Genomic DNA, 21,805 nt, shown 5'->3' with positions numbered 1-21,805 from the left:
GCCTTCTTGCTCCAGTCCGTCTACCTAGTGTCCAACAAATCTGATCATGATTAGGTAAGATCATCAGAAATATTTTCTTAGTTGAGAAATGTATCATTCAGTCTTTCTCTTGTAGCAGGATTATCGGCAAACTGTGTTTTCTCATGTGGTAAGATCAGTTTATAAAAGGAATGGCCACCATTCTCCTGCTAAATACCTCCACTTCAGGATCATCTTCAAGTCCATTCCCTCCTTTTTATCTACTGCCGGTAAAATGAGCTCTGCATCCATATACCCTGTGGACTCACAACTCCACATCCACAAAGGATTTATGCCTGTCCTGCAGTGGCACTTTCTGTAACATATGGTTCTTGAATGCACCTGTTATGTGCCTTATTCCACAGCCCATCATTCTGACTTAATTAATCCCTGTTTACTATTTCCCCATTGGGCAGTGGTGTTACTGCTGTTTCATCTAAGTGTTTTGGTTGAATTCCCATTTGAAAGCTTTGTGCCCTTGCATTGCCAGCTCGGAGTATTTGTGAACAGGGCGATTACAGGAGTTATAGTCCAAGGACATCGTACTGGAAAATACAGTTTCTGTTGTTTCTCTTCTAGCACTTGATAATATCTGTAACCTGCTCCAGTTTAACCAGTAAGCTGAAGGTGATTTGCAGTGCTTGGATTATTTTGGTGTTTCCGGGTGGTGAGTTTGAGCAGTCCTATATTAGCGTTAGTATTTGATACGATCAGAGGTGCCTCCAGAGTTTTCAGGATATTTGGAAGGCTTCTGTTTTCTTCTGAACCATCATCTCAGAGCACAGCTTTATGTCTCCCAACAAATTGACATGTCATACACCTGGTGCAGACCTGTTGGTGTGTGGGGCTTGGTTTTGAGTTGTGGTTTTTTTGGGTAGTTGATTCCCATCTGGGTAAAACACTTGTTGCTCGCAGTGCCTTGATGGGTGGTATTGATTGGCGCACCTGAAGGTGGCTTGTTCTGCAAAACTAGTGCCCTGAAAGTTGTCTGTTATCTCTATTAGAGGAGATGAGATGCAGAAAACTGAAAGCCAGCTTGTTTCACTGCAGCTAGCTTGACTAGGAGTGCAGTTGCCTTAGTTTTTCTCACCAGGCTCTGGTATCTGCCATGAGACTCCTTACCTTCTGTTCTGTGTCTTGAATACAGTGGGATGAGGCAATGCCAAAGGCTATTTTTTTGCCTTGTCTTAACCAAATGCAAAGCAAGCAGGGGGATCTCTGACCTCAAAAGCAGTTCTCAGTTCATTCAGATCATTTTGTAAATGAGCTGTTCTTCCTAGAGTTCAAAGAAAAATATTACTCACTTAAAACTATAAGAAGAATAGAAGGTGTGTAACTGCTTTTTCTGTGGCGCTCCAAAGTGGCGCCCCGCAGGGGCTATCCTGCTATCTAAACAAATCAGAAATAATCCCCCACGATGCTTACAGTACCATTTGGAGAAGAGTGTTGTTCCTTAGCTCCAGCTCACATCGTGGGGTGGCAGTTCTTTGAGTCTGTCTGTCTGTACCTTACAGACCTGCGCTGGCAAAGAACTGTGGTGCCTGTTGCCTGATTTTTCTAGTTTTGAGACACAAAACATAGGCTGTCTCCTTCCAAAATAACCATCTAGGGTGTCAGGGCGTGTCTTTCAGACAAAATACCGAAAGTCTGATTCTGTTTGTTCCTTAGAACTGTGTTCACACCTAGAGGTAGCCAGGTTGTACTGTTAATCTTAATAATAAGAAAACCACTTCTGTCTACTGTGGAAAATGCAGCAACCTTGGTGCCTACCCAGCCTGTGTGCCCACACTACTGAAACGGGGAACGCCGATTTGCACAGCAGGACTCCTTTCTCTTTATACTATATTCTCTAGCTGTTATCAACAGGTAGAAGAGATTTTGAGAGGTTTGGCTCATCCAAACGATTGCAGATTTCCCGTCTCCATGTATCCAGCACCGTGTTGGTCCTCTGTGTGCGCGTTGCGCTTGCTGTTCCCTAATTTCCTGGTTGCAGCTCGTTAGGAAACGGCCAACCTTTGCCAAATGAAAAGCCCTGAGACGCACAAGGAACGTTCAGCTCTGAAAAAGAGAGGTTGGAAGCGTGCGACTGCTGAAGCAGTATATTAGCTGTGGTGTATAAATAAAAAGGCAGAGAGAAACAGGAGTGACTCATTCTCCCATTGTTGTAGCAAAGGTGTTGGTGCTGCTCCAGCCTCTCCTTTTCTTTAACCCTCAAAAGCGGAGGAGCACCTGCTAGCTGCAGTTACCAGGCCCACTGTGCCACTGTCCTTGCCCGGGGCCTTGCTGAGTCCTCCCACCAGGGGAGAGGCCTTTCTTGGGGCAGAATTCAGTAATTCACCCATTGCATCGCTGGGGATCTCTCATTACTGCTTTAGCAGCATCAGTGAGGATTGAACTCAGGAGTGGTTGTCTTTAAGTTTAATAGAAATCTGTCATGGTATAAAGGCAGTTTCTTCAAAACAGGATGTGATTTATTGTTCCAGAATTTAGCTAACTTTTAAATATTTTTTTTTAAAATAAGACAAGTGGATTTTTTTCAGCATCACCTTTCCTCAGGTATGGCTGGCAGACTTCCCACACAAGAAATAGCTGCTATAGTCTCCAGCCATGTGCATCTTCCCAGCCTGCTGTTTTTTCCTCCATCGACGGTCTAATCCCTGTCAACGCCAGGAGCTGGGTGCCTTGGGCCATTGTATCTCTGTTATTGTTTCACTTTTCCCATTTGTTCTAAAACAGACCTCCCCTTGTAACTGAATTATGCATTCAGGTGAGTAACACGGCACAATTACATGTAGTGTTCAGAGAAGATAATAGCTATGCGACCATTTTTCCATGGGAGTCAGACCTGCCAATTAGCAGTTAGAGTTGTGTTGCATGAATAAAGTGCAAACCCAGAACGTGGTCAAGGTGAAATAAACACTTCCAGTTGGCTGGTGCTGAAAGCAGGAATGACTCCCATTTTCCCTGCATCTGTTTCATTCTTAAAAAAAAAAAAATAGATCTGATGTACTGTCAGACCTCTTTTTAATTTATTTTGTGGCTGTTGGTATATGCGCACGGATTCTTCAAGTCCTGATGATGCAGAAAAGTGGAGGTTTCTTTTGGAGACATTAGCCCTCGATCTGTTCTCAGTGCCACTGGCCTCTGAGCTATAATTAACTTGAAGACGTGCCCTGTGTTAGAAAGCCAAACGTTACCTTGTCTTTTCCCTCGTTTCTTAGCAGATAGCTAAACAAATGGCTGTCCTTAGAGCTAAGCCTTGATAAAATTATGCACTAATATTTATTTGCACACCGTTATAATACCGCAGAGTTTCTTGGCGATTTCAGCACCCGCTAAGGGCCTCGTGTCCTTCCTCGTTCAACCCTTTGGGGTAGAAACTGCCCTGGGTACCGTGTGAGGTGGTATGTCGTCAGTAGTAAGCTCTGGGAAGCATTTCTGTTAATTCACCGTGTTTCTGCGGGGTGGTTGTGGAGCCGCTCTAACGCGTTGCGCAGTGACATGGCGGGGCTGAATCCTGAAGGCAGCCCCGTTCTGTCTGGGCTTGAAGGCCGTTCATCTTGGAGAGAGAAATGAGAGCTCTTTATTGATTCCCTGAGAGGTGCGGGGAGGTGCCTGAAAATACTACTGCAATAAATAATTTTGAGATGTGCTGAAAGGGTGAAGGTGGGTTTGCTTTCTCTGTTATTAGTAGGGTAAATGGAGATGGGCAATTTGTTGTTCAGATTCTCTTAACAAATGAGGGTGAGGAGCCATGAGACCTTGATTTTTACAGCTATGAGTACTTATAAAGTGCATCATCCTGGTCCTTGGCAGTTAATAGTTGCATCGTTCAGCTTAAAAGCTTTTTTATTTTTGGTTGAAATACCTGACATTCATCAGATGACCTGAGGCATTCTCTGAGTCTTAGTCACTTAAAGCACGCAGGGCCCTTTGACTCCTGCGATGCATCTTCTTTGCACGGTTGCATTCCTTAAAACCGCGGTGTTTCAGAGCCCTGACTGCATGCTGCATCTTCTTCCCCCCTGTTTTGGCTTAAAGTCATCGAGCAGTTGAGGAAAGCTAGCTAATGTCTGCAGCTTTGAAGAGCAGAAGCCGACCCACGCCGCGCAGCTCTGATGCCCAGTGCCGGCGCGGGACTGAAGGCGAGGCTTCAGGTGCTGTGTTAAGAGAAGCGCGCGCTGCATCTCGCATTACTTGATTTAACAGCGTGTGTGCTAGGGGTGCGCATGCTTGCTGACAGATATAGAAGTCGATATTCCTTAGACGTAAGATGTTCAAGCAAAAGGAAGAATAGACGCTGGTCTCCTCCCACCGCCGTGATGCCACGTCCTGGAGGTACACAGATAACTTTTCTGGGGCCTGTTGCATGCTCGTAGTGAGCAAGGACATAAACATCTCATTGCCTGCCCTGCGGTTGCCCGGCGCTTGCAAAGTCTGACTTTGATTATAACATACGGAGGAATCGGTTGGGGGATATTAAAATGGATGAATGTGCTTGGGACAAAAATAACCGTATTAAACATGTTGCAGGATCTCTGGCTCAGGGAGTCGGTAACCATAAGGCAGGAGGAAGGAATGTCTTGGAAACAATGTGTGCCTGGAGGACTTACAGCAACGCACATCCTTCAGGAGAGGAACCACCAGGCAGCAGAAAAGTTTGGATTGATCTTGTTAAGCCAAACGCTCCATTTTAGATGTCTGAATCTGTGGGGTTATTGCTTGCCTGCGCCCCCCACCCCCGAGGGGTCGGGGCTGGCTGCGTGCGCTCCTGCTTACTTTCTGGCTCTGCCATCTTGAGTACGCCGAGCACAGCGTGCGTTTCCTCAATTTTCTGAAATGGGAACTGTCAGCGTGGCAAAGTCAAACTATTGAACTAAACCTGCCTAGAGCTTATTGCAGCCCTTGGATGTAAAAAGCGTTGCTTAAGCAACCGTGTAATATAGGATCAATTCCACAGCCATCCCCCGGGGACTGCTTTTAGGTAGCTGTTACTTTCCTTGTAGTATTTATCATTTAAAAGATGATCACACACTGTTTATCTTCACCATGGGGAAAACACTGAACAGTGATGAGTTTTATTTGTAGCTTGTCGTATAAGTGAGATTGATAGGTTGGGGTTTTTTTTCCTGTGGTTTGAGCTTCACAGCTGCTCTCAGTGGACAAACATCTGAGGCCAAGATTGTACAAAGGGGGTGCCATATACAGAGGAAAACTCATTTCTTCCCGGTGTTTGATATTATTAAAGAAAGAAGCAATAACGTGATGGGAATCCATCGTATGAGGCTGATGGATCAGCAATTCCTGCTCAGGACTGTGCAGCCTGCAGTGGAGAGAGCTTCAGTCCATGCAGAGCCCCCTGACGCTCTGTAGGATATTGGTCTGCAGCAAAACTTCGCTTGGAGCTTGTCGCTGTTGGGGGGGAAAGAGGGGGGTGGAAGCTTTGCTAGTCATTTGCCAAGTTTGCTGGTCTATGATAAATAGACTTTCCCTTTTTGGAAAAAACACTTCTGCCTACAAAACAGTGGAGTCGGAGTCAATTGTAGGGTGAGTTGCGCTATCCCCTGGTGCTTTGCAGCGTCGGGCTGACCTTCAGGTTGGTTCAAAAATGTGATACTGTTCCGGTTTGAGTTTTTTTTTTCCCTAGGGACATGAACTTACTCAGCTTGTGTTTGGAAAAAAAATAAATTTTGGAAGGCTTGTAGACATTGTCACAATGAGGTGTCATGCCTGGAAAGCTGGATTCAGAAGAACACTGAGATAAGATGCAGATGTCAATTAATAGGCATTAATTGCCCCACTTTATTGGAGGGGAAAAGCGCAGGTGTTGTTTGCGTCTTGGCTTTGCAGGGGAAAGAAAAAAAAATGTGTGTGCACATAGGAGGAAAAGTGATGGTTGTCCATGCGGAGCTTGGAGTCGAGAGGTGACAGTGGCAGTGTAGGCTTTTCAGAATGCATTTGAGACCCCTAACTGGGAGATGACCGGTGTTCCAGGTTGTCCTTTAGCCTTCATAGTATGACGTAGGAGAGAAATCTGACCATGTGGGGGTTTTTTTTGTTACTGCATGAAGTACTTTGGGCGGACTAGTATGCGTTAATGGGATACGGTACATGCAACTGTAGAGAAATCCTGGGATTTCAGTGCCATCGTGCGAGGAGAAGATAAGAGCGATTCGGAAGGCTGGGAGCCGGTGAGGGAGGTGTTTGACACTTGGGGGGCTCTCCTGTGACTCAACAGTTGTTCTCCTAAAATGCCATCCCAGCTGCTGCCCCATGGCTGCAGAGTCCCCGTTGGCTCCCTGCTACCCGGAGCCCTCATCGACGCCTCATTGCCTTCCCCAGGTGCAAAGGACTAGTTTCTTCTTTTTACAAAGCGTTTTTGGAGCCGGTCATTCTCAAAGGAGCGATGAACACAAGTTTTGATTAGTTGTATTTGTGCCTTTAGTGCTATTTTTGTTCTCGGCTCACTGACCACATACCTTTCTGTCCTGTAACGCAGCCCACGCGTGCAGCACTAGCAGGATGCCAGAGCGTCCCCCTGTTCCGAATACTCTGCTGTCTCATGCTTTAGTCCTTATCTGGAACGTGCAGAGCTCTTGCCCTGCATAATCGTTACACTATATGTGGTGGGGTTTTTTTATCTTGATTGCAAGAGTAGGTATTGCTCAGTGTCTGTAGTGAAATAATCCCCACCTACTTGCTGCCCCTTATGTCTGAACATCTCTGACTCTGGAAGCTGGGTGCTGGAGTAAGGCTAGCCTGATTTCTACCCCGTTGGCAGAGAGGAGGGGAACGCCACTACCCTCATCATGGCAATATTAAAATGTGCTGAAAACTTAACGTTGCAAACCCGGAATGCAGCGTCGGGGCAGCTCAGCTGCTCTGCCCGTCTGTGTGACGGATGATCGAGTTAGGGCACAAGAGGAGGAAAGAAAATTATTGGTGAGACAATCCTAAAAATGATGCATCAAGGTTTTTCATCAGAGAAGTTTATTTGGTTGGATTACAGCTTACCATGAATGGTTTTTTAGATATTTGAGCGCATTAAATTAAAAAATAAAAATGACCGTTCACAAATGTGAAATAACATGAAAACTCCCAAGTTGGGACATCGGCTTTCCCTCTGAGTTGCCCTCAGGCTTTGGTGCTGTGCCCCAAAATACTCTCCAGCCTGCTCTGCAGCTGCGTATCTGGGGATACCGTGAGGAAGAAGGATCGAGTGAACTTCAGCTTGAGGATTGCCTGGACAGAGCCACTCGGGACAGCCGACACGGCACAAGAGGAGACAAGATATTAAAAATATGTTTAGAACCTGGTGTGGATGCTTGGCTTAATCTAACGTGAATAGAGTGCATTTTTACTCGCCATGGAGGTGCTGGATTCACACTCCTGGATAATTTGGACTAGATTTTCCACGTGTGTTTTTTTTTTTCCACAGGAAAACTGTGTTTAAATGACCGCAGTGTCATTAATGGGCCATTTAACAGTGATCTGACCTTGTGTGCCGTATCTCTTGGGCAGCAGACAGGCAATTTAGTTGGTCTGGTTGGCTTTTTGGAGTTATTTTGTTTGAGTCCCGGAGGTCGTGTGTTTCCTCTGGCTCCGAGGGAGTTAACTAACTGTAATCTGCAAGAAGGCTGGCACGGATCACGCAGTGCACGCAAACAAGGGTGTTTTGTCCTGGCGAGTGTCGCACAAAAGGAGCCGCCGTTATTGCCACCGAGCCCCAAAAAGTCGCAGGGAATTAGCGTTTCTTGGAGGTGTAAAGAAAGCTGACTGTAGGGAAACCCCGTTCCTGAGCTTCTCGAAGAATTAATGCCCAGTGATGTTAAACTTTTAAAATAAAAAAAGGTACTTTTTTTTCCAAAATGGTAAACCATGTTCATCAGTTCGGTGTGGGACCATGAGCTGCAATTCGTCGCTGCCGTGCTGGCGTGGGGGAGCCGGGCTGAGCCGCTTCCCGAGGATCCAGTCCATCGTACGCACGCGGACCGAAGGGTCGTGGCAGCTTTTCAAATTGATAGATGGTCACGAGGATTTTGGATAAAATGGTATTTTGTCCTTGGGCTGCAGGTGACGCACATAAACGGGCACCTTCCTGTATGTAGACTTTGCCAGTTGATTTTAAATAACTGAAAGAGGGTTTGTGATGTGAAATGACAGGTACTGACAAATGCTTAAGCATCGTTAATATGGATTATAATAGTTTATGGTTAATAATGGTTTGTATTAGGTTATTTTTATTAGGTTATTTAGGTTTTTGAGGCTTTTCTGTGTGGAGCTTAAGTCTGTGTTTTGGCTTTCTCAAAAACAAAACTGTATGTTGAATTGCTGTCTGGCACATGGCAAAGTTCTCTAATTTCTCTAACATAGTGAAGCTGTCAGGGCAACGTTTTCCAGGAGGTTGTTACATTTTTAAAAAAATAAATCAGATTCTGGAATGTGGTACAAGGGAAGAGAATTTTTGCAGAGGGTCCCTCTGTGTTTCTTCTAACACGGTCTTTTCTGACGATCCTCTCGGCAACAGAGCATCAAAAGCTGCGTGCTTTTGGCGTGGAATCGCTGCGCTGGCGCATAAGCAAGCGTTGAGGTGTGCGCCGATGCGGGGCGTGAATCTGTCGGCTGACCCTGTCGGTAACGTGGCTTTTGCATAACAATGTCTTCTCTAAAAATAAATTAGGCAACTGAATGCTGTCCTTCCTGTTACAAGTGCATAAAAGCACAACAGTTATGGAATGCTTGTAATGATTTTCCCCTGGAAATACAGAATGTAGGCCTAAAGCAGCTGAAAATACCTGCTTATTAATCTGGCAGTAAGAACCTGAGGGAATATTTATATCCGTCTGTGAAGCCACTTCTTGACTAGGGCACCTAAGATTTCGCTAGGGGAAACCATCTGCCTGGATCACAGTTTATGGCAAATATTTTCCAGTTGTTTGAGCACACAGAATCTGCCTGGTAGTTTTATTTCCCTTCGAACGCATTCACAGAGACTCTGCTCAGAGGCATCCATCCCATTCTTCATTTGCTCTGTTCCACTTTCGCTATTTTTGGCATGTGTAATGTAGAAGATTTAACGTGAGATCTTCCAGCACCCTGGGATGCTGAAGTCTGTTACGGTGCCCTGCAGAGGGGATATAAACCAAGATTGTGAGGGGTTTGATTCTATATAACATAGAAGCTAGATGTGAGAATGTTTTTTGGTATTTAAAATGGGCAGGTTGGGATTATCGCCATTAGAGCACAAGCTGTAAGAGGTTTTCCAGACCCCATCAGCCGCACAGCATGGTGCGTCCAGGCTGGGCGAGCGCTGACCCTGGGAGCGGGTGTCCGAGCTCAGGTAAAAAATGGTGAGAGAGGGGAGGCAACGTGGTACTTTGTCAGGTGTCAGAGGTAGCTGTGAAACTTCCATACAGGTAATCTAGCAGGTTAAATGCATTTAGTTGATGGAAGAACAATTTTCCTTCCTTTGCGCAAACAGTGAAGTTATATACGTGTGTATGTGTGTGTACGTATAACCTGGGTTAAACTGCTGCGTAACTAAACTGTAAAACCTCTTGTTTCTAACTGATTTATTTTCCTGTGTTCCAGAGCCTAGCCCAGCTAGAGAACCTGTGCAAGCAGCTGTATGAGACCACGGACACTGCGACACGGCTCCAGGCAGAGAAAGCCTTGGTTGAGTTCACCAACAGTCCAGACTGCCTGAGCAAGTGCCAGCTTCTTCTAGAAAGAGGGAGTGTATGTAAAACAGCATAACTGCCCCAAATCTATCTTGGTATTTTGGGTATTGATGAGGGAAAGAGCCCCGAGGTCTGGTATGCAGTGTTTATAGTCCATACCTGGTATGCTGTCACATATCTCTGTTTGTGGGTGGCCTCTGCCGAAGAAAGCATTGGCTCTGATGGCTGGTTATTCTGCTGCGGTGGCTACTACGAACGGCTGTGAGTTCTGACGTCTTGTGGGCCTTGCGGCGTTCTTCGCAGGCTACCACCCAGACACGTCAAGCTTTAAGTTGAAAACGTTGTTATGGCAGTGGTATTTCATGGTCTGTGGGAAGCTCTGCCGTCTCCAAAGGCTTTGGGGAGAAAATGGTGTGCGCGCAGAGGTTTGTAGGGGGTAAAACAAGCAGTGTTTCTTCTGGAATGTTTCCTTGGAAAATTGCCCCTGCTATAGTGTTGGCTTAATAATCCAGCAGTTAAAAACAGGGAAAATTAGATCATGTGCTTTAGAATTAGTGTTACAGAAAGGATGTAAAATATGCCAGCAGTAAATCCCGCCTGACTTTTTTAGCTTTCTTCTTTTAAGGTGGCCATTTGGTTTTTACTTTGTATCAGCACAATTAATGTTTAAAACGGCTTTGCCACATGATCTTCCAAGATTTGACTTTTGGCAGAATGTGCGTCCAGCTTTCATGTCTATCAGATTGGAGCCTAGGAAACACGAAACAGCCTGCTGTAGAGAGTTAAGTCCTCGGGAGGGGGAGAAGAGTGAGGCTTAACAGGCTTAGCAAACTTACACAAAGCAAATTATTTAACTTACACTTAAATTGGAAGTCCAGTGAATTCAAAATGAACTGATTTGAAGTTCTTCTGGTGGGAACTAGTAACTGGTTTACCTGAGGACAATTTTTCCTTTGTTAAGGAAAGCTCCTAAAGCCCAGTTTTATTCTCAGCATGTGACCCATTGCCTCTCTGACCCTTGCCAGAGGGTTGTGGGGTTTTTTTGTTCACTCTGGGATCTGACTCACTTTATACCCGACTGTCCTTGGGAATACTGGAATAAATAGGTTCCCTGCATTTTGGTTACTGAGCTTTCTACAGCACTCTGTATTACAGAAATTGGCATGCAAAATTACAGTTCCCTGGCTGTAATTTATGGAATCGGGTGCAGCCAGGGGTTTTAGGTGGTTGAAAGCCATCATTCGTGTCCCTGAATTAGGTTGCAGTTCAGTGGTCCGCATGCTGCTCTGTAAGAAATAAATTTTAACCTGTATTTAGTAGTCAAGTGGAAGTTGTAAGTGCTTCTTAATGTATAGTAATGTATTCCTGCAGCTCCGAGGGCTAATGGTCTCTTTCAGGCACGGCGTTGAAGCTAACTTCGTGCAGTCTGACTATGTTTGCAGTTTTTCTTCTGCCTTCAGTGGTGGTTCCGTTGCCTTCTGTTCTTCAAAAGCTGTTCCTTTCTTTCTGAAACACTTGCTTCAAGTATTTTGTTTCCTTTAGTGTCTATAAAAACATAAAATAAATACTGTGTAGAGTGTTTAGACTTACCAATTAAATTAATGCTCTAAACTCAGCTTTCCAGAGAACAATTAGCTTACAATCCAGCCTTGCTACTTGATCTTCTGAAGTGTGCAGTGAACTTCTGTTTGTGTTTTCTTCTGGTTTTCTTTACAGTCATCCTACTCCCAGTTGTTGGCAGCTACATGCCTTACAAAACTCGTGTCACGCACAAACAACCCTCTACCATTGGAACAGCGAATAGATATTCGTAAGTACAAGACTTAATTTTTCTAACCAAACTAATGTGATTGTTGACTGGACTTTCATCCAGGGCTGGGAGGTTTTCTGCAAGCTGCTGTGCTTCACAGTTTGGGCATCCTAAGGTGTATAGGATGCCCAAAAATTGAAGAAATATTTCTCTTAGATGGCATCTTCACCTGTATCATTAGGTGACAAATTTCAAGGCTAAATATACAGAATTTTTCCAGATGAGGGAGTGACAACTCTGTGGTCTTGTGAATAAAGCAATTGGATTTGATAATCTTCTTTTGGAGTATAAAATATGCATGGTTCTTGCCTCTCCTGAGGACATGCTTTCAAAACTGGAAATCCTTTGTGGGTCTCTGAAATATCACAGAATCACAGGTTGGAAGGGACCTCACGGATCATCTAGTCCGTCTAGTCTATCTTCTAGACTATCATTTACAGCATTTCCTGAGGGAGCAGTCGCTCTGTTACAGTGCTCTTTCCTGGAGAAAGGTTGATACTTCCTTTCCTCCGAGGAAGGAGTCTGCTTTCTTTTTCACAGATGATGGGTAGATGATCATCCCCAAGGAAAGATCTTGAAATATTTTCAGCTTTTCTTGCTTGCAGAGGATTGGACATAAGTCGATAACACAGAACAAGTTAGGCTTGTGGGGAGGAACTCTCACCTGTCCCTAACCACTTTCCAGATCTGTTCCACAGCTTCAGGATGTTAAAGGCAAAGTAAAAGGCCAACAGTTGTATCTAACCCACTACTGTGCTGAATTATTTTTAAACAGTGTTCAAAACGTTGCTCTTTCCTATCAGTGTTACCATCTCAGTTCTATCTGCTAAGTTTTTGCCCACAGATACGCCTCTTCTCTGTTTCAGGGAACTATGTGCTCAACTACCTTGCCACTAGGCCAAAGCTGGCAACGTTTGTCACACAAGCACTAATCCAGTTATATGCCAGGATCACAAAGTTGGGCTGGTTTGACTGTCAGAAGGATGAATACGTCTTCAGGAACGTGATCACGGATGTCACAAGGTTTTTACAGGTCAGATTGTTCATAAGATGAATACCCACCTTGTGGGATTTGAAAGTCTGTGCATTTTCAGTGACTGTTTTGCACCTTCGTATGCTCTGTCCAGTCTTTCCCCTGTGCTTTTGTTGATTAAATAGTGCCTAGCAAGGCTAAGCAGCTGATAAACACTGACCTGTCCTGCCAGTTATGATTTAAACTTTGGTGGGGCAGGGATTTATTTCTGGAAGCTGCCACCATTAGTGTTCAATGGTAAGACATGTCCCTTAGCATTCTGGTTGCACAATTCTTTCAAGCTCTCAAGCTTAAATACACTGTGCTGATTAATGCAAAACAGTAAGCATGTGGGCTTATAGTCTGTGAGGGAAATATGTGCCATGCTTGACTTGCTTTCTTTCACTGCAAGGGTGATATATCCATGGAAGTCAGGTGTGATATTTAGCTGAGTTATCATAACAAAATGTAGCTTAAAACTAATGTTGTTGTTGTTTTTCTTCAGAAGTCTTGACCGTTGCCTCATAAATGTACGTGCTGTCACCACAGCCTAGGGTTTCATTCCCATCCCGAAAGACTGTGCAGGTAGAAGGTTGCATTTTTATCAACAGCTGCCTCCAAACTGAAACCACCTCCCAGAGAGATCAGTAAATCCTGTAACATTACAAAAACTCATTTATTTGCTCTGAAATTTGTCCCACAATCAAAAGTTGGAGGAAGGCAGTAGAAGAGATCAAAATGACCAGAAATTCTTCTCGGTGCGGAAGAGGAGATGTAACATGTACAAGGCTTCTTTAATTCTGGAGCGGTAGAGTGTGGGCATTCAGAAAATAGGCTGACAACTATTGTTTTAGGCATTTACAGATGTCTGCAGCAAAGTAGGATCTAGAAGATGTTCAGTAATTTAAAGGTCATGTTCCTTTCTGGGCTGGTAACTGTGTCCCAAATAGTTCACAGGTGCTCGTAGCTGAAATGATCAGAGCTAGGTTCCTCACTTTCCCAGCTCATGCCCTGGGCAATGTGTGCTTTTTAATCGGGAGCCTAAGGAAATGGGCTGATCACCTGCTTGCTGTGTTCAGTTTGAGATGGTCCGTTCCCCTTTGCTCGGGTTACCTGTTCTGGCTGCTAAAGCATACAGGAGGCTGCACTCTTAAAGACGTGGTTCAGCAAGGTTTTCCAGTGGCTTCTCTCTAGATATTATCATGTAAATACTGAGTCTGTCACTGAGAGATGGCTCCAGTAGAGAAGTGGCCACAGACCCAAGCCTAAATATGCTTGAATTTCTCTGTTGCAGATGGGTTTGGTTTTTGAAGCCGGAGGTCAGGGCAGCTTGTGCAGAAGGTGCAAAGCAAAGTGGAGTGAGGGAAGGGAACATAATTTATTAGTTGCAGAACAGAAACTGGGGCAAAGGAACAATACAGGTTGTTTCTCTTAAATTGATAAATGGATTACCGTTTCTAGTGAAGAGGTATCTGTAACAGACTTATTTCACAATTGGCCCCTTGTTGGCAGTCTCAAGTGCAGCCAGAGGCTGAACAGGCTGCGAAGAATGGACTCCCTTCACTGGGAGATAGGCTGTCCTTCTTGGCAGGAGGGTCGTGGGGCGGGTGTGTGGAGAAGCTCGGTCAGCTGCTACTCGTGTTGTTCAAGGTCTGTAGTTTAAAAAAAGGAGACGGGGGGAGTTTATTTCCCAGAGTTTTCATCTGGCAGCTTCAATACTCATCGTAATGTTGCAGAAATTTCTGCACGTTTTACCACAGCCTCTGTTAAAATTAACCAAACTGATTTAAATCTAAATAAATCTTTTCAGAGGTAGGGTGTAACACAAAAATGTTGATTAAACTGTTAAAGGTGCCTACTTTTGTTAGCTCATGTTCCTGAACTCTTTAGAACGCTTTGCATTGTTAACAACATCAGGTACTTTAAAAGCACACTTTAAATTCTCTGCTTGGTATTGCTCATGGGCTTTTTTTCCAGTCACAATACTCCAAAGATAAAGCATTTCTAGACAAACATGTTTAGAAATCTTCCAAGCAGAAAGCTCTTTGAGTGACAGTGAAGCTTAAATGAAAACGTCCTGGCACTGCTAACTGCTTTCCCTGTCCCCCTTTCCCTCCTCAGGATAGTGTAGAGCACTGCATCATAGGAGTGACAATCCTGTCCCAACTAACTAATGAAATTAATCAAGTAAGTGCTACAGCCTTCCTCAGTGAAGTAAGTGTCCAATTTTCTCATTCATATTGTTGTGTCCTGCTGTGTGTCTGTGCATTGTTTGGGGGTTTCTGTTTGGGTTTGTTTTGGGGGGGGGGCGTGTTGTGTGGTGGGTGTTTTTTTTATTTTTGTTATTCAGTCACATACTTTTGTGGTAAGATGCTGAAACCTCCTGTTCTGAGGAATTGTTTTGTTTCACTGGCATCTTCCATCTTCTCATGTTTTGATGTAATCTTCCGAGATGAAAAAGGAAAGAGCAATGCTAAGCAACTAGCCAAGCCTACCTAGTGAGGACGCCCCTAACACCCCCTGTTGTCGGTCCCTGCGCATTGTGTCAGCTTACAGCGTTCTTGTGCCAAGAAGTGAATGGAGCACGCCCTCCTCCGTATTGACCAGGGGGATGAAACAAAGAGGATTTGTCAAATTCTGCCAACTTCTAAAGCGTCATTTTTCATTCAGTAATAAATTTCATAGTGTTCCCAGCAGGTAGTTCTCAAATTCTGCTGGTTTATCAGGGCTGAGTCCCTCACACAGCCCCGGCCCTGGGTGACTGGCAGAAGACAGACTGGGCACGCAGAGTCCGTGGTGCTCTGACATGGCACCAGTCACACCAGCTGCAGCAAGTCTTCCCGGGTTAGTTAGTTCAGTGGTTTGTAGAGCCCTCTAACGTTACGCTGCCTCTCGGTATTTATGCTGGAAGGTGGAACGAGGGGCTTTACTTAGTGCTGTCTGAGCTTACATCGCTTTCCTAATTAGCCAGGCAGGCTTTGCTGTAGCAGCATTGATGGCTACCACTGCCCTAAGACAGCATGAGGGTTGCCACGTGTATAAATGTCTCTAATTTTGCCAAGAGGACCAGGCGTAACTAAGTTTTTTTGATTTTACTATCTTACTAAGGAAATTAGCCTTTCATTTTTGCTGGTATATTGACTAATCCAGGCATTGGAAGGGAGAGATCCTTGAGTGGGATTTGAAGGATGATTACAAATTGCTTTCAAAACTGGAAATGGAGGAGGACGTTTTGTCCTGGCTGGGGCAAAGCACTGATTTCTTCTGCTGAACTTCCCAGGCCCTGCACTGTCATCTGAATGGCTTCTGCATCCATTTCAGACCCCAAATTCACTTTAATTCTTCAGGCCTGGCCCGATCAGTAAATCCTAACGCATAGCTCTCCTCCTGACCCTTAAGCCATGTCGTGTGCCTGTTACCATTTCCTTGCCCAGACATTTGTACAATCCTAACTCCATCTTCGCAGAGGGCCGGTCCTTCACGTCCTTGCATCGAGGATGAAAGCAAGTCTGTTTACCTCTATAAATTAGTATGTGTCAGCATCTCTGTACAGGGCTACAGCTCCTGCTTGCAGGAGAATGGCCAGCACAGCAACTGTCACCTATCCCCGTGTCTCTACAGGTTGATACTAAAATAAGTGATGATGTTAAAGACTTCGATCAAAAATCTCTTCCTGGTATCTTGGATGTTAAATCTGCCACAGTTTACTACTCGTTCCTAAATGTGCTTTGCGCCAGCAGTTGCACAGGGTTGGATTCGGTGACTCATCTTGGAAAGTCTGCCATTACTTGCAAAATAATAAATCTGCCAACATGCCCACTCATCAGAGGGTCATGTACGTGTACAGAGCAAAAAAACCCGCCCAAAAAATCCCTTTTGGGGCTTCTCTTCAGGCTTCTATTTGATAACTATGTAAACTTTCAACTACATTGCATGAAAGCTGAATTTTCTAGAGCTGTGTTTACTAAAGCTTTTGTTTCAAAAGCTCACAGTACAAATAAAACGAAGTCCTTGTAACTGATCTGAAGTATCAGTTTTCATCCTGTAAGTACTGCACAGACTTGCCCAGAGGTACCCAGCGTCCACCATATTGTAGAATTTCACTGATTTAAGCCACGTGATCTCCTAGTGAAGAAAAAAGGAAATGCTTATTTGCCACAAGCCCAGAAATTACGTGAGATCTGTAGTAACCACGGAGAGAGTAAATAATGCCCACTTTCTTAAAGACCCTGAAATCCAATAGCATGAGGTGAGGAACAATAATTCAGTCTAAGAGGACCTGACAAGTTTAGGTCCAGTTCTGATCTGCCACCAACTACTGGGTGATGCAGAGCTTCTCCTTCTCACTTACAATATAAGAGACATCCTCCATGGGGTCCTTGTGAAGGTTAGTACGCTAAAGTGAGGTCTGCAGTGGTTAGAGCTGTACTGGCTCCTGCAGTACTGGATGAGATGTGCGCGTATTTGAGGTTAACAGAGGAATAGTAACAGAAGCACAAAGAAAATGGAGATTTACATTGTGTGCCTCTGCACGGGGCTGCAATAAGGCTCCATCCCACGTGCGCTGTGGCACCCAACTGCCCATCATATAACTTATCGTGGGCAAGTGGAATTTTGCCAGCCTGTGTCCGAATGAGCGGCAGAGATGTGAAGTCTCGCTTCACTTTTCTCACCTTCCTAGAAAGTATTGTACAAAGTGACGTAAGCCGCGCTGCCGTTCGCCTGTGCTCGCCTGTGCTCGAGTGCATTGGTTGAATCAGCTGGAGGCTTTGTCCAGTATAAAGCAGTATGTGTGTATTTGCATCTTAGATCATAGATCAGCTTTTTATTCTGATACGGTGAGAGGTCCAGAGCTGGAGTTTATAATAGATACAGCAAAGTCCAAACTGGCTGTCACTGGTTAACTCTCCTTCTAGTTTTCTTCTCATCTGTGCAGGTTCAGGAGGGGAATTATAATTGCTAGTAGTTGACCATGGGTCTGCCCAGCGGCTTCAGGTAGGATTTAACTCTTAGGAGTTCGGAGCACTTTAGAAAGCTGTGTTCAAGTTTCTAAAATGGCTTAAGCGCTGTTGAAAACACTGCTGTTGATCCTCCTTTGGAAGAGATTTAAATGAACCTGAGAGTAAACCCAGCCCTTCTTTCTGGCAGGGGTACGGTGAAACTGCATTGTAAGTATTGTAGGTGGAAAGCCCTGTCGTCAGCCAGCAATATGACTTTATCCATGGAAGAGCCCCTGTTCTGCAGTAGCAGCACGTACCGCAGTGGCAGGGCGTCCCTCTGGTTTAGCCTGGCTGGTGTGACATTGCTCTGGGGAGGGAAACCTTGATGTCCCAGTGCTTAACAGGGTTCCTACGGGTTCTGCGGGTCTCATTCCACCTCCGCCCGTCAGTTCTAAGCGCTGGTTTTCTCTCTGCTCAGGCGGATACTACTCATCCACTGACCAAGCACAGGAAAATAGCCTCTTCCTTCCGAGATTCATCCTTATTTGATATTTTCACACTGTCATGCAATTTACTGAAACAGGTAAGGAAACCGTCGTTTGTCGTCTCTCTTGGGGGCTGTGTGTTGGGGCGACAGACTTTGGGCTGAAGCTCCCTCTGACGTATCTCTCCTGGAACGAGCACTCTTGTGCCAAAAGCTATGTTCTGCACTTGCTTTGCAGGAAACCTTTGACTTAGGTTTGTGTTAAGGGGGGGAAAAAAAATTAACATGACACAAATACAGAAATATAACTGTTTTCAACAATTTTGATTGAACGTACACGCCTGGACCGTGAGGCTTGGGGTTAAACTTTCCTGTCTTGAAGCATCAGGAAAGAGACGAGATGTTTGTTTTACATTTTAAATATCTTTGATTTTCAGGACTGGCAGAGAGGTTTCCTGTAAAATAAGTCCTTATCTCTTTTTTTTTTTTAGCCTCACTTTAAAACCCACAGCATGAGAGGAAAAAAGTGCTAGTGAAGATATGTTTAGTAGATTGAGACTAAATATGGTCTTTGATGTTTTAAAAACATGATAAATACTAGACTGTTGTGTTCCCCAGGTTTTTATTTTGTTCTGATTATCACACGTGAGTTAACTTGCTTTAGGAATACTTAACCTTGGGGCAAGGCAGCAGTGCTCTGCTAGTAGGGTTGGGTTTTACCCCAAGAAGCAGTTTTTCTTTCAGCTGAAGCAGCTCGTATATATCTTGTAAGCAGGTAGATTATCTGGAGAAAAACCTTGATTCTGCATCACATTTCTCTTCTAAAAAGCTAATCTGGAGTTCTGACGGTGCCTTCAAGAATAGCCCTTTATGAGAAAGCCTGCCCCAATGAACTGAGTGGCAGTAGCACAGATTTGCTTAGTTCCATCCTTCCAGCTGAGTGAAGTGTCAAAGTTGACAAATAGCACAAAGAGTGAAAAGGAAATTTTATTTTAAAGATATTTCAAAATGAGCAGCTCTGGTTCTGTCAGTAATAAAGGTGGGTATGTGGGTGTAATTTGATCTTTTTTTCTCCTCCTGGTTTCTAAAGGAAGCAAGGCTTGTACAGTTGTCATAGTCATCCTTTCCTGTGCACCCCTCCTCCTGAAACCGTAACCACTCTGGTAACTTTTGAATTCGTTGGCTTATTGCAGGCACATTGGATGGCCAATTAGAGGTCTCAGATATAAAAGGATTCCTCTAATTTTGTGAAAAGAAGCACCAGGGGAGGTGCAGGAGGAACAGGGTCCTTATAACTGCCCAGACCTGTGGGAGAAAATTCAGCAAGTGCTTGTGCTCAGCCAGGAGGCGTGAACCAGACCTTGTTAGCCCAGAACTGTGCTGCTCTTAACCATTATCTTGTACGTGTAGCTCCAGGCTGTTGCCTCCACTACTGTTGCTTGGGGACTAAGAGACTAGAAAGACATGGCATGTCTCAGGAGGAGGCCTCTAGTTTTCCATCCTAACTCTTCATCGTTTTGCTTTTGTTTCTTGGGATGCTGTGGTTGAAGACAGGCTGGAGTGTGTTCTGTTGTCTCATGCAACATCTGTTTTCCTGTGATTAAACACCTACTACCCAAGTCGTCTTGTCCAGTAGCTGTCTCAAGCTTCTGTGTATAAAGCAGAAGCGTCTAAGGTGATCCTTTCGAGTGGGGAGGATCGGGCTGTGAGAAACTGATGATCACGTCTGTATCCATCCACGTCCATAAAACAGGGTGCATTTAGGTAGTCTCAGAAGAGTAAGTCTTCGTGATGCAGTGGAGAGAGTGAGGAGGATGTTCCAGCAACCCCTGGCAGTGGTGTTGGCAGCGTCGGCACGGTGCAATATGTTATTTGCTGGAAGAAGTTAGTTTTAAGTACGGAGTGATGATACAGGGGTAGACAGGCTGGCCTGGCCCTGGGGTACAGACCCGAGTGCTACACTTAAACGGCGGTGAAATGACCTGGCATTTCGTGTCCATGGAGCTCTTTGTGTTACTTGAGAGTGTCCATGTTTTCCCTGCCCAAGGCAGTGTTGTCACCAGAGCAGGGCTTACACGGATCATCTGTGCAACAAACGTGAACGCGCTCATTTCCGTATGAGGGTTAGGTGGAGCAACAGGATTCCCTGCTCCTAAGTGCTTGTCAGGCAGAAAATGTATTCTTGTGTTTAACCTTAATAAGAACTTCCTTATCTCCTGAATCTCACAGTGTCATTGGGAGCAGGCAAGCCTGGCTGCTTTTCTCCTGTGCAGTACAAACCGGGTAAAAAAGAAAGCGCTGTCTGTTTATCCATCTCCTGTAAAGACTAAGCATGTAAATACACGTGCTGCCTGTAAAAGTAGGTGATAGCTGGGGTTGGTGCTTGTGGCATATGATCCTGATGAGTGTCACGTCCTGTTTAAAGTCAAATTGCTGCCTCAAACTCAGCTGCCGCCTTGATATTTTTTTACTTTGTACTTGTTTTAATCCAATGTATTTCATAGGCTTCTGGGAAGAACCTGAATCTGAACGATGAAAGCCAGCATGGTCTGCTCATGCAGCTTCTTAAGCTCACGCATAATTGCCTGAATTTTGATTTCATTGGCACATCAACAGACGAGTCCTCAGATGATCTTTGCACTGTGCAGATCCCAACCAGTTGGAGATCAGGTAATCTTGCTGGAGGAAGAGGGCTAACCTACAGCATACCAGCTGAAAGCGTGCGTGGTTTGCCAAAGCCCTCTCTGTACTTAACAAACTTTTGCATACAATGCCAGATGTAAAATCCCACCTTGCCTTCGAGTGATTGCAAATGCTGTTCAGTTTGGGTTGTCTATCTGGAGCTGTAAAAACACTCCTCTACCCTTTCAGTCTTACACCTGCCAATTCAAGAAATAATGAACTGGTTTGGTTTTTTTTTAAATGTAAATAACAAATTACTTGGCACCTGCTCTCAACATCCTTGCTGTTCTCACCAGTCATTTTGCAGGCAGTTTCACAGATCGTGTTCTTAAAATATTTCCTGTAATTTTGTCTTAGTACCAAGTACCAGTGGGTTTACTTTATTTCTGGGAAAGGCGATTGTGTAAAAATGTAAAACCGGTAGGAAATTTTCTTATAGCGTGGTACTTCATGTGACAAGTACACATGCCGCTGCTGGTAAGAGAAGCGTTAGACCTATGGAAAGCAGTTAATTGAGATGTTCTCAGTAAAATATTCTGTTCTGTTCCAGCATTCTTGGATTCTTCGACCCTTCAGTTGTTTTTTGATCTTTATCATTCCATCCCTCCTTCGTTTTCTCCTCTGGTAAGTTTAGTGTTTATTTTCCTTACAGACTCCGCTACCAGAAAGTGTTTGAAAGATTCATCCGGGAGACTTACTGTTGGTTAAAATGCCACGGGCTGACTTCAGACGGCTACCTTTACTTTGATGGCACTGCTCTGTGTCGTAGGGACAAAGAGGAAGCCGGTCTGGTGCTGCTGCTGCTAGTTTTGAGCATCTGCAGGCTTTGGGTTTGACCTAAGAGCGGCTCGTTTGCTGGAAGTCCAACCTACTTCTTTGTCCTTGCGTAGCTTAGAGTCTGCCTGCTCGCTCTTCCAGTGAGCCCTTTTCGAGGGATGCAGCTCATGTTATTTCCACTGTACTACTAAGCTGATCCTCAAACCATACTGCGAGTGGGTAGCAAGTCTGGGAGCACAACCGAGGAATGTAATTTCTCCTTCCACACTTTGAAACTAGGCCGTGTCCCAGTTGGATGAAATGGCCGGTAGCACAACTGAACTCAACGTTGGATTATTTCTTCTCCAAAAAAAAAATTGCCTGCCAGGCATTTATCTATCGGATAAATATTTTTCATAATTA

General features: G+C 44.7%; 1 protein-coding gene across 1 annotated transcript in view; it reads left to right on the top strand.

Moving 5' to 3' along the window:
- The window catches only part of XPO7 (exportin 7), a 49,791-nt gene that overhangs the window by 7,673 nt on the left and 20,313 nt on the right, over positions 1-21,805 (top strand). Inside the window, exons 2-8 of the mRNA XM_064472752.1 lie at positions 9,610-9,756; positions 11,415-11,508; positions 12,375-12,541; positions 14,642-14,734; positions 17,939-18,043; positions 20,449-20,614; positions 21,177-21,250. Coding sequence (XP_064328822.1) covers positions 9,610-9,756; positions 11,415-11,508; positions 12,375-12,541; positions 14,642-14,734; positions 17,939-18,043; positions 20,449-20,614; positions 21,177-21,250 — 846 coding nt within the window. The remainder of the gene's footprint in view (positions 1-9,609; positions 9,757-11,414; positions 11,509-12,374; positions 12,542-14,641; positions 14,735-17,938; positions 18,044-20,448; positions 20,615-21,176; positions 21,251-21,805) is intronic.

Source organism: Phalacrocorax carbo, chromosome 24 (genome assembly GCF_963921805.1).
Source record: "Phalacrocorax carbo chromosome 24, bPhaCar2.1, whole genome shotgun sequence".
Classification (NCBI taxonomy): Eukaryota; Metazoa; Chordata; class Aves; order Suliformes; family Phalacrocoracidae; genus Phalacrocorax; species Phalacrocorax carbo.
This window is presented reverse-complemented; position numbering and strand designations above follow the sequence as displayed.